The sequence below is a fragment of the Tetrao urogallus genome (assembly GCF_951394365.1).
Source record: "Tetrao urogallus genome assembly, chromosome: 15".
NCBI lineage: Eukaryota > Metazoa > Chordata > Aves > Galliformes > Phasianidae > Tetrao > Tetrao urogallus.
In genome coordinates this window covers 7,759,348-7,772,257 of record NC_136828.1, presented here as the reverse complement: position 1 = coordinate 7,772,257, position 12,910 = coordinate 7,759,348, and the positions used below count along the sequence as shown (strand labels likewise).

The following is a 12,910-nucleotide window of genomic DNA, read 5'->3' as shown; positions in this document are numbered from 1 at the left end:
ACTTCTGAATTTTCTCCCTTTGTGTTGACTTTATAGTCAGTTTTGTTACTGTTTCATCAAAGCTGAGGGTTCCATTTTTATCAACAGAGCATTTTTCCTACAAGGGAAGGACTTTTTTTGCTGCCATCTGTGGATTCATGTATGCGTATGTGATACAGGATTCTTTGCCAGAGGTTTAAGGGTTTCTTATTACTTGACAATGGATTGGAAGGCAAACGTCTTCTCCTGAAAAGGACGGGAGGAAGAGCAGAACAATGTCTTGTGCTGCATTCGTCTGCTCTTTATTTCTTCTTCCAAGCAGCTGCAAAACCATCTGTATTCTTTTCCAAAATGTTATTGCTGTACTCAGCCACGTTTTCTGTTCCCAAATGTGAAAAGATCTGCTCTTGAGTAATAGCTTTCTTGAGTATTTATGGGAAACTTACTTTTGAAGCTGGTCGTGTTTTACTGGATGAGCAGTAGTTGCTGCCGATAAGATCTCAAAACAGTTTCCATTCTGATGTTCTGTTTTCACTCAGTGTTCTTATCTCTGAACCTGTAAGAATGAAAGCTTCTGAAGCTTGTTTTAAAGAGTGATCAATTACACTTGTGGGAATAGAAGCACAGTACCTCTTCTGATCAGCACTGCCAGTTGGGTTATGAGCTGGTTATCACAGGGCTGACTTGCATACCAAAGCAGTGATTCACTATAAAGTACTTGTACTGTTAACTGTGTTGAAGAAATCAGTGTTTTGTTGGCATTGCCTCCCTGTGTTTATTCTGGCTGACAGCAAGCAGAAAGTAGCTGCACTTCAGAGTCCTCCCAGTTTTTGAGATGAGTTATTTGAGGGAATGTGGCTTTGGTAGCACGCCTCGGGCTCTGCGTTCTTAGATGTATATGGCATTCACATGCATGCTTCCAAAAGGTCATTAAGTAGTGTCTCAGCTAATTACTTTAAAAGGTTATGCCACAGCAGGGTTTCCTTGCGCTTTCTGCACTTCTAGCTCATTTGTATTAGCTTTATTCCCCTGCACTTCTCACAGAGCAGATTTCTGGGGGATTGGGCATTGCAGGGATACGAATCCCAACATCTAGCAAAGCAGCAGAGAAGAACTGTGCCCTTACTTTAATTGGGACTGATGTAAGCTTATAATATTGTCATCTTGTTGCAGGATCTCAGCACAGCTCACTGTTCTGAGCCCAGAGAGTGAAAATGATGGCAAGATTCCCCGTGCTGCATACCCTGTGGATCCTTCTCTTTTCATATGCAACAATGGAAGGTACATCTATCAATGTTCTTAAATTATTATACTTAAGCTTTCCTAACAGTATTTTCTCACAAGTAGGAATAGCTAGCAGGCAGCACTATTAATGTTAAATAGTATAAAATCTGCAACCTCAAGAGCTAGAAATATCCATGTAGTAAAGTCTTAGACCTCTTTACTTTTTTGACCTTTTCCATGTAGGCAAGAAAAAAATATAGGAATTTGCAGTAAGGAGAAACTGAGGTTAGGAAAGTCAGTTCTCTGCTTCCCCGTTGTCTGATCTATTCTGAGCACTGTGTTGCAAACAGGATGCTTGGCAGTGACCCACCAACATCTGTAGAAATCTCGTAGGAATCTCTTATTTGTTTTTATAGCTGCCACTGCTTGCCTTGTGCACTCACCAGCAGCAGACCTGCAGAGACCTATGGGGGACAAAAGCAGTAGTGTCTAGATCTGCCACCAATGGGCATCTGTCAGTCTGTGTTCTCCAAGGCGTGCAAAGCTGGAAGACTGAGTTGGCTGAATTTGAACAGCTTTGAGGACACTGTGTCAGCCGTGGTGTGCCCTGCCTTGTGCCTGTGCAGGGACAGCATGTGGTGTCGTGTGCGTTCTTCACTACACCTCTATTGCTCTGGCAAGGTGTGTGGCTGCATGAAGTCTTAATGCTGCTTGTTAGTTAATGGCTGCTTTCTGAAGTTCATCATAGAGAGAAGTTCATGATGAAGGTAACTTAGGAAGCCCTGTTTTTGTGATGGTGCACCTTGATACTTTGGAAAATGAGTCTTATATTTTATTTTCTGTAGCTTTTAAGTTGTGTCACGAAAATCTACAGTGTTTTTTGGTGTTAGTGCGTGCAGTGGTTTTAAAAAGCCAACCAAAATAGTTAAGATAAAAAATAGCCTGTCAAACAAGATTTCTTAGCAATTTTCTTATATGCAATGAGTTCAGACATGCTCCTAGTGCTGGGGGGGAAATCTTTCCGTTTGAATTAATGAGAAGAATGAAGGTTTGTGAGAGTACATCTTCTATGTCATCTCATCTGGGTAGATTTGCCCTAAGTTATCGAGGTTTAATTTCACAGGTGTCCACCTCCCTGATTAATGGATATTTTAAGTTCTTTCATCATGATATTCCAGTTGAGGATTAAAAAAGAAATCCAGTGTTTTGGTTCCCTTTTCTAAGTCTGTGAACTGAAAACGAATTCTTTACGGAATGTGGTTGCTAAAGGAAATTCTCAGAGATGAATCTTTAAAAAAAACTCTTTTAAAAAAAACAAACAACAAAAAAGGGAACTTTGTACCAGAGATGAGGAAAGGGGGAAAGGTCACAGGAAGAGAGTACAGAAAATAACCCAGAGTGCTGGGAATCCACGAGGACCCTGGAAGGCAAGATAAAGCTGCTGATCAGCTTAATGCAGCAGGAAGAGCTTCATTTAATTCAGGTGTTCTTGAAAGTGAAATGTAATGTTTCCACATGTTAATGATAAAATTCATCTTTAAAGGGATTAGAATGTTAGTATTACTTTAAGATTTCTGAAAGAGAAAGTAAGACAGAAACAGTAAAAGTATATAGGGCAACAAACTGTAAACAGGAACAGAGTAAATAGTGGTTCTTGTTTGAAAGAAATGAGCAGTGTTACTATTGTAGTAGTGCAGATGCTGAGTCTTCAACTTGCTGCAGTTGGAATTATTTTTGCTTTTGTCTCACTGGTGCACACGTTTGGTGTTTTTTGTTGTTTGTTTTCCTTTGGTTTTGTTTGTCTTTGAAGAACTGTGGGCCATTCAGAACAAGAGGGAGCAAATGCGGTGCTGCCACACAGAGAGGATCTGAGTGATAGCTCTCATAGATTAGTAATGAGGGCAAGATATTTATCTTGTGAAAAACACTTTCTAAATACTGAACAACAATGAAACCACAAGCTGCAAGCAGCAGCTCTAGGCTTATACCAGTTGATGTATCAGACAACTTCTACCATGATTTTCATTAACAATATGAATGGTTCTTTGGCAATGTTGTATATCCTCATTTGTGTAAGTGAGCTTCATTAACGTTTGAGTTCACTCAAGTGATCCAGGACTCCTTGTTAATGAAGTTTTATGGGAGGCTGTGTAGAAAGGAAAACGAAGGTGATGCACGTTTGAAATGAGTGTGAGAGACCACATGCTGGCAGTGGTAAATGATTGTTTCTTTGAGTTGGGTTTTTATTGAAGTACCACAGGATGCAGTGGTAAATCCTGCTGTATGTTGTATTGGTGCACCCCAAAGGGGAACTGGCCATCACGGGTTTTGCATTTGCAGATAGTGTACTGTATCAAAGTGCATGAGTTGTATCAGAAAACGTGATATAAAGGAACCACAGAAAAGGAGAAACATGGGAGGAATAGAACCAAAGTAAGGTACTTACGAAAAGATTTTGCTTTGGAGGAATAATCTGAAACAGGCACCACTGAAGTAAGCCCTGCAGTAGCTGAAGGGCCTTACAGGATGTGAATTGTTGACAACTAGTCTTAAATTTGCAATGTAAATGATGAGAATGGAGAGTTAGTAATGTGCTAGGCTGTGTGAGCAGAAATGTTTACTTACTGCAGAGAAACCAAATTATTTATCAATATGGCCCTTGTATAATTGCCAACAGAAAGCTTCTGGCAGGGTAAGTAAAGAAATTCCAAGAAAAATCCTAACTAAAAGGATTCTGAAAACCAACCAAAGCTACTCTAAGTTTTAATGGGGGAATTGAGGGAGAGAAGAGAGAGATTTGCAGTGAGGAGCTGCTCAAGGGAGGCAGAAGGTATGAGCTTAGGGAGCTTAAAGCAGTTGTAGATAAAACACAAGTTCAGGCGTGTAGGCAGTGAGCTTGGTCTGACCATTGTCTGCAGTTTGTCTTTTGAATTTAATTTTTGTAAAATGTTACTGGTTAGTTCAATTTATTCTTCTGATTTTCATGCATCTCATTACGTGCTGCTTCTCCCCATTTATGGCTACAGAACACATACAGGAATTTGCATGCTTTACTGACTATGCCGAAAAGCTGATTTGTCACTGGAAGGTGCCTGCACAGCTGAACTGCTCCCAAGAGTTCCTGCTCTACTACAGGAAGGAATTTTTTCCTCCCGAGTGAGTGATTAATGAGACTTTCCTTTGTTGTCATTGGAACTTTATATATTCTATAGCCATTACCAGCTTTGATTCCATCCCTTTGTCATGGGTGCCTGGGACAAGGCGTAGTCAGGGCTGTCCTCATTGCCAGGAGGAAGATGTGTCCTGCAGTTAACATTATGCTCTAGTGTATGGGAACTGCTGAATCACAGCCTGAATCTCAGATCGACCACCTGAGGTGAGCCCTGAGTCAGCCCTGGGAGCACAGGTGAAGACAATTCTCCTGTGCTATTGGAAGGGGTGGAGCCTGGCTGCACCTCTGCTAGACCCCATTTAAGAGCTGACTGCCACTGGGGAAGGATCCCTTTTGGAGATCGCTCCTCTTGGAGTCTTCTCAGCTAGCCCAGGACAAGGGTAAGCTTTCCATCCATTCTTCTTTAGCATGATAACCTGTTTAGCCTAACTTTTCTGTATATTTCTTAATTATAACATCTGTATACTCACTGGTGATGCATCTGCTCAGTAGGCTCCTTTACAAACTTCTCTGTGTTCTTGGTACATAGTATTTGTCAAATAGTGTTCTCATCAGTGCACTGAGCCTTCATTTTGTGAGAAACCACGCATGATTTACCAGGCTGTAGCATACAGCGCGACTCATTGTTCACAACTGTTTGCTGCCTTCTGCAGCAGAGGCAGTGTTCCTGCCATCTCCAACAGAGGAAGACAAATCTGAGCTTTCCTCTTCCTCTCCATGTGACTTCTCCAGAAGAGACTTCTGAGTAATCTTGCTTTGTACACTGCAGTAAAACTGTGCCTGGACTAGTAGGGCGTCAGTCTGCCCCTTCAGAAGGGGAGTGTGGTGAAGGCTGCTTTCAGGGTTAACTTTTCTAGATCATTTCTTAGCTTTTCATTAGTGCAGCACTAAGGGGTTTGGGAGTTGAGAGGGACTTGGGTTTGTTTTGGATTTGTTTGGACTAAATTTTTCTACAAACTGAACTTGCCTGTATGAGATTTGACTGGCTCCACACACTGGTAAGCTTGGTTCCACACTTTCAAGAAATAGCATGCCATGCTATGTGAACAGTCATAATTTTCTGCCTGTTTTTCAGAAATGTGTGTGTCCCTGAGAACGCAGAAGAGAGTTTTATGTGCACTTGCACAATATATCCTGATTATTTTGTATCTGGTCTCACCTATATCCTAGCTCTACAGTTCAATGGCACCAATATGTGGAATTCCAGTGTTACACCAGCCCAAGTTGGTAAGAAACTGTTTATTTTGTCACTAGAACATTTTGTTTCAGGCCTCGCAACTCTAGCTGACTCCCGATTAATGCTACCAGAAGAGTTTTTTTTCTTAGTAGATGTGAGCACTGGAACAGGCTGCCCAGGGAGGTGGTGGAGTCTCCTTCTCTGGAGATGTTCAAGACCTGCCTGGATGCCGACCTGTGCGACCTGCTGCAGGGAACCTGCTTTGGCAGGGGGGTTGGACTCGATGATCTCTGGAGGTCCCTTCCAACCCCTACAATTCTGTGATTCTGTGAAAACATGACATTTGTAATGCTGGCTTAAATGAGAAGCATGTTTGGCTTAGAAACCTGATTCTGGAGTAGATTCTTAAGGAAAGGATACAAGAAATGGGGCAAGCAGAGTGGTTTTTCCTCTAGCTTTACCATCTCAGCTTCCAGCCATCTACAATTTGGGGGCTTAAGTGTGTATTTAGAGAACTTCACTTGTTGCTGTAGAATTCAAGGATGAAGAGGAAGACGCTACTTCCAGTACTTAGAACAGTAAACTCTCCCTACTGAAATTCTTTCATTCCTGTTTCTGTTATCCTCTGATAAAATGTTAATGACCCTGCTCTTTCACAGGACAAAGCATAGATACAGTTCCTATTTCTCTGTCAGCACCTAGTTTGTTTAAACTAATAAGAGTTTGTAACACTGTCTCGCCTCAAAGGCTCAGAAATCATCCATGTGCCTTGGGCAGACATTCATCTGCAGTGATGATCTGATTTATTTCCTACCTGATGTCACTGAGACTCAGCAGCAGAGTAAGCAGGAGGCTGCATCAGTTTCTAAGACTGCATAAGTTTCTAAGTAGGCAGGACAGTCTGAATGCAGGGTGGTCAGAAGCTGTATGCCCAGCATATGGCACAGCATGTTATTGTGAGGGCATGGATTCTTACCACTTCTTCAGGTTGAAAGCTGCACTCAGTGCACCAAAAGTAGAGTTTGAAGTTTGCTCAGCCAGCCTGGGTTTTCAGTGGTTGTTGATGAATACCTCGCAGTTGTGCTGTTTTGGCCTCCTTGCAGAGCTTAGTGAAAAGGGCTGAAATGCATTGACTGTGACATTTTGGCTTCTGATGAATGTTTTTTTGTCTCTGCTTTTTTACTTCAACACTTCTACATTTTCACATTCTCCTTAATTGTATTTTTTTTTTTTTCTCCAATGTGCAGTTAAGCCCAGGCCTCCCAAAAATCTTGCCGTTGAGAAAGCTGAAAATGGTAATTTCAATTTGAGCTGGGAGGAGAGCTATGCTGCTTCATCCATGCTTTTTGGACAGCCAGTCATCTATGAAGTAAAATACTGGAGCAAGCAACGCCCAGGAGAGGTAAGAGACAGCTGGCCTCATTTTCTATCTCTGGAGCTTCAAGGTCTAAATGTCCTGAAGGACTTTGAAATTGTTTCATGAATAATGGTGTAAGGGCCCGCGAGGGCGAGCCCCATGGTGTTCCTGAGCATGCACTTTCTGTTGGTGTCAGTCCCAAGTCGGTTCAAACAAGGCCTTAAAGGAGTGAAACTTTCCTGACTAGCACCCCAAAGGGACCAGCTGCTCACAGTAGGCAGGACGGAGACTGAAAATACAGTGCTTCTGTTACATCTGAAGCTGGAGGCAGTTTGTGACACTGTGGAGCATTTGAGGCATTTCAAGCGCCCTCCTGATCTCTGCAGCATTTTAGAGCAGGGCTTATTCTGCCCCAGGAAGAACATGTGTGATGGCATGTCACAGATACGACCCCTTTGTGACAGCACAATACAACAGCATGTAGCAGATAATTTGTACAGTCATTCACTTGCTCGTTTATGAGAAGCCACAGAAATGTACAACACAGTTGGCATCTAATTAGTGCCACAAGCCCTAATCCCCATAAGAAAATCAGTGAACTCTTACTGTCTTACCTTCTTTTCAGGTTACTGTGACATCAATTAACTACCAGGCCAAAAGCTTTGAAATTACTGCAAGCTCCTTGCAGAGAGGCTATGATTACATCGCAAGTATACGGTGTAACTATACAGACTACCCAGTCTACTGGAGTGACTGGAGTGATGGAGTTGAATTTCACTATGGTAAGTATTATAACTAATCACAGCCTGGTAGAAGCAGAGACATTTAAACTTAAAAATAATAAAAGCAAGTGGATATAAATGAGTAAGAGAGAATGAAGTGGAAGTAGCTCTCAATTTTCCATTAGAGGGGTGAGGCTCTAAAAATAATATTTCTTAAGAGCAGCACAGAGGGTGAGAGCACAGCTGCACTACAGTTCCGTTCCAGGGACTGAGATGGGTTTGTTTCTGAGGGCAGAAAATGGCTTCACAGTACACATGGCTATCCCAGTTCCTACCTCACTGACAGTAGGTAACTGAAGGATCTGCACTGGCCTTTAGATGTGACACATGCCATTGCCACTGGTTCTGCTGTTGATCTGCAAAGGCTTTACTTTACATCCTCTAAAGTAGCGTTTTTTGGCGATGGATTTGGTATTGTCAGTATGTGTATATGTATGTATGTAAATATATCTATTTAACAGATTATCAAGTGACATCTGAAGACATTCTGCACATGGCTGTTCCTATATCTTGCATCCTGATCATGGGAGTAGCTGTAACTTGCTATTTCTGTTTTACCAAGTAGGTATCATACTGCTCATGGGTTTTAGAGACTAGCACTTTGCACAGATGCCAGTATTGCCATTGTTTAACTGAGCATTTAGTAGTATGGGATTTTCCTTTGTAACTTTAACTCAAACTCCGTGAGCAAATATCTTTTAAACATCAGTCTGCTGCACTCTGTCATTTTCTGAAAAGATAATTGAGTATTTTTTACTAATCTCACTAGAATGGTCTTATTACAGCACTAAAATAGGCTGCATTTATGGGTCTGTTAGCTTTGAATCCCAATCTTTGCTGGAGTTCCAGTAATGATGGTTAAATATGTGCATTTCTTTTTACATTTTTAGTGGCAATATGAAAGTGGGAGCCTATCTGTTTCACATGTCACTTTAAGGGCAATTGGAAGAACTTGTGACTGTGGTTGCGTAGAGCAGTCATATGAATCAAAGTTAGTGCAAATATGTTTATGAAAAGCAGCTTCTGGAGATGTGCAGAACAAGCACTTCCTTCTATGCTCTTCTCTCCTTCTTAGCAATCTGTACTGCAGCAGCAGGAAGCATGCTGATCAAGCCAAAATTCAGTTAAAGCAAACAGTTCTTATTCTTGCCTTACAGAATGAAGAAAGAATGGTGGGATCAAATCCCAAACCCTGCAAAGAGCCATTTGCTTGTAAAAAATGTCAAGGTAATGTAAGGGCTTTGCAAAATATACCTTTTTCTGATCACCAGGAATAGAATATGGAATGTGGGAAATACTGAACATATTTTGTGTGTCCTAACACTTCTGTTTTATCAGTTTTCAGTCTTGAACTATATTGATGAAATGAAGTTCCCATTCTATGATTCAAAGCCAAGTCATGTGGAAAAGCAAATGTAAGTAAGATAAATAGGGTGAGGGGAGAACCTCAGCTTCATAGCGTGACATTTTTTTATTACATAAACATTCTGTCTGTCTTATTTCCAAAAACAGAAGTTGCAAAAACTGTCAGGCTCAAAGTTTGTCAAGCCAGAACTTCAAGGAAAAAGATAACATCAGAAACATTGAGAAACTTTGCAGTTGCTGCAGCGAGCCTGGAGTGTGGTTTCCAAAAGGCATTAATGCAGTTTTAACCCCTGAGACTGTTCTTGTTGAAGAGTCTGTGGAAATCTGTGAACGTTTAACAGACATTGAGGCTGAGAACCAGGAAAAGACCAGCGACCAGATCATCATATTTGAGCCTTGTGAGAGCAGTGTCAGCATGCTGAGGGAGCACGCTGAACACAATGATGCACTAGCTAACATGTTCATGGAGCTCTTGGCAGATGAAAAAAGCATGCAAGATGATAAAGATCCAGACATCATTACGAGTGAAATCTTTAAGAAACTTGAGTCAGAAAATCTTTCTCAAAAAAATCTAGTAGAAAGTGCTGTCCGGAGTCAGCAGTCAGCTGGTTCTCATAGAGACTCTCCTTTTACTGAAGCCTCTCAGGATGAGTATAATTGCAGTACAACCAGCAGGAAGTCTGCACAATCAGAAGAATCCTTTGAATCTGGCTATCGGAGCTCCAGCACAAATTCTGCTTCTCTGGATGCAAGAGATAGTCCCTGTAAGCTTCAACAAAGCCTTTTGACGTGCAGTTCTGAAAGTCAGCGTGACTCATCTGTGCTTATTTGGGAATCTCTAAATAAACCAGCCTTTGACAGAATAAGCAGCTCAGCATACAAGGGCTTTGACACCCTCCTATCTCCTTCTATGGAGCCCTGTGGCTCTGCATACAAGAGCTTTCATGCTGTAATGTCTCCATCTGTGGAGCCCTGTGGCTCTGTATACAAAAGCTTTCATGCTGTAATGTCTCCATGTGTGGAGTCCTGTGGCTCTGCATACAAGAGCTTGGACACCCTTGCGTCTCCATCTGTGGAGCCCTGTAGCTCTGCATACAAGAGCTTTGATGTCTTAATGTCTCAGTCTTTGGCTAGCAGTAGTTTGAATATGCACTTTGAAAATATGTGCTTGTTGCCATCTGTAACCCAATCTTCAGAGGCACATGTGAATGATGGAGTTCCAGCTTTCCTACCAGAGGAAGAAATTCATAAGCAGGCAGTGTATCAAAATCTTCAAAAGGAAGGCAGCGTGCTTTCTTGCCCTGCTGGACCTCAGCCATCTGGTTATAAGTCTTTTGATGCTGCAGTTAAATGTAGTGGTGCACACTTTGACAGTAGCAGTGAGTTTATCTCAAAGTCACTGTATGAACCCTTAGTTCATCTTTTGTACAACGGCCTGGAAGAAACACCTCCAGATAACATAACCCATGAGCCTGATGGCTGTGAGTGTTTGATTGTACAGGACTTTGATTCTGGCATTGCCCCGGGTGCAGGCTCTAGTGAGAAAGTTGCATGCAGTAGTGATGACAGCCTTTCGATTGTCAGCTCTCATGAGCTGTTGAGTGATAACAAAGATGAAAACACCAGCAGAGACAAACAGCTGTTGCATTTCTTGGAGCTGAACTGTCAAGATTTTAATGGAGAGAGAGCTATAAAGGGAACAAAACATAATGACTTGAACTGTTGTGGTGAAGGAGTGCCAGGGGGCAGCAGTGACAGAATAAGTACTGACTTCCAGTGTGCCCCATGCAACCATTTGAGGATGTTTGGAAACTCAGAGGAAAATAAAGAGGTGGCAAACAGAAGGTGTAGTTGCTCAGCAGCAAACTTACCTGATGAATTGCTGGATGGCATGGGGCTAACTCTAAAAACTGCAGAAGAGCCTCTGGAGCTCTTGGTCTCAGACAAGTCAGCTGCTGTTTGTGCGGATAACCCTCATCTTTCTGATTCTCGCACCACTCACAATGAGAGTTCTGGACTGGCACCTGCAGTTAGAAAAAGATCATCAGAACTATTAATGGAAAACAACAGGAAGAATGAGAAAAAAGTTGAATTTCTACAGGCTCTTGCCCAGGAGGACAGCTGTTACATGAAGGTTGCCTAGCCATGTTTACCAGGACAGCCAAACCAACCTTTGGAAAAAAAAAACTGTAAGGCAAACTGATAAAGTGCTTTGTTATTCCAATCTTGCCTACAGTGATGGTTACTACAATTCAGACATGGGTTTGCTGGGTTGTAATGCTCATGCTTGCTGCTGGACTGGCAGCTGGTATATGAGGCAGACCCCTGGGTACAGAAGGGGCTAGCGGCTAGCACACGGAGCTACTGCACTCTCAAGGAGGCAAAGCCAGTGTTAAGGCTTCTCTGGTGGTGGTTGTTCTCTGCAAGTGAGCAGGAGATGCATCAAGTTGGCGTTCTTACTCAGCACATCTCCTGTGCTTGTTGCTCTGGTTCTGTATGTTGCTTGGGAAGCAAGCGAGGTGATTCAGATGGTGCTGATGCACCTGGAGGTGAGATAGAATCGTAGAATGGTTTGGGTTGGAAGGGACCTTGAAGAGGAAGTGGCTGATTTGTGCAGATTGCGTTGCACGTTCAAATGTTTATTTGCTGGGGATTCCTGTGTCCGTGGCACCAGAATGTGGTATGTTTCTGTATTTGCTCAATTGAGATATGAAATAAATATTACCATCATTTGGTCTAAAGAAATTATTTTATTGATGCTCAGTTTATTATTTTGGAAGTAAACAGATATTTTATACTTACACTGTTGTAAATAGAATCGCATGTTTCTAAATTAGTTTCTCTGCAAGTTTACTGGTTTGTGGTTAGACTGTGTAAACTCATGGATTGTTCCTTCACTGCTGCTTTTTGTGCAGTCACAATGGAAACCATGCCTGCTGCTTTTAAGCTCTGGTTGGGCAGCTATTCCAGAAGTCATACTCATGATTCTGAATTTTGCTAGGGCATTATTATGTATTTTGTAATTTTGTATACTGTAAATTCCACCTCAGTATGTTGGCAGCAGCACAAAATAATTAAGGACTGTTATTTTATATGCATAGAAATACATATGTACCTATTTAGAAAACCCCGTTGCCAATCATGAAGAAGGAGAGATAACAGGTGGCTGCTACACAGGAACTCATTTGACACATTTTGTAAGATTTGTGTCCAGCTACACTTCAAATTCCAGGTTGGCTCAGCAGCAGAGGTGTTCATACATCACTCTCGGAGCAGTAGAAAGTGGTATATAAGCCCAGAAAGGAGACTCAGAGTGAAGTGTCTGTATTTGCATGTGACAATTAACATGCGTGGTGGAGCCAACTGAAGTGCTGATGAACATGGTAATCATTCTTTTTTTAATTAAAAATATGAGGATGAATTGTACTGTGAGGTTGCGGGGCATGAAAGTGAAGAGGCTTTGCAGGACTCTAAGCAAACTCACTAAAATGGTGGGATGACAACGTGCACAAAGGCCACAATCTGCCTCCTGATTAAGATGACTCACTTCCCTAAATCCTAACAAATATTTAAGCAAAAGCCCCCAGTTATTGCAGCTACCCAGAATGGATTACTCACTGTTTGCGGTAGTGCTGCAGGGTGTGAAGGCAGGCATGGTGCTGTCAGTGCTGTTTTCTTCTCCTTCTGCCTGTGCTCTCATCCATGTGCTCTTGGGGATGCAGGAATGCCTGCATGTGGCTGGAACAGCCAAGAGAGCTCTGCTCATGCCAGCTTGGAGGCTGTTTGCTGCAGCAGTTCCTCTGCTGAGCCCCAGCTTTGTTTTCACTTTTTTTTTCCCAAACTTATTTATGTTT

The 12,910-nt window shown here is 42.1% G+C and overlaps 1 protein-coding gene across 1 annotated transcript; it reads left to right on the top strand.

Annotated features, from left to right (window-relative positions):
• Positions 1 to 4,219: 4,219 nt before the first annotated feature.
• IL4R (interleukin 4 receptor) lies at positions 4,220 to 11,199 on the top strand (the record flags this gene model as incomplete). The annotated part of the gene is made up of 8 exons (XM_079543092.1): positions 4,220 to 4,359; positions 5,451 to 5,602; positions 6,800 to 6,954; positions 7,535 to 7,691; positions 8,153 to 8,252; positions 8,849 to 8,918; positions 9,030 to 9,106; positions 9,204 to 11,199. The coding sequence occupies 8 exons, from the start codon at positions 4,220 to 4,222 to the stop codon at positions 11,197 to 11,199; spliced, it is 2,847 nt and encodes a 948-aa protein (XP_079399218.1).
• Between the last annotated feature and the right edge of the window lie 1,711 nt (positions 11,200 to 12,910).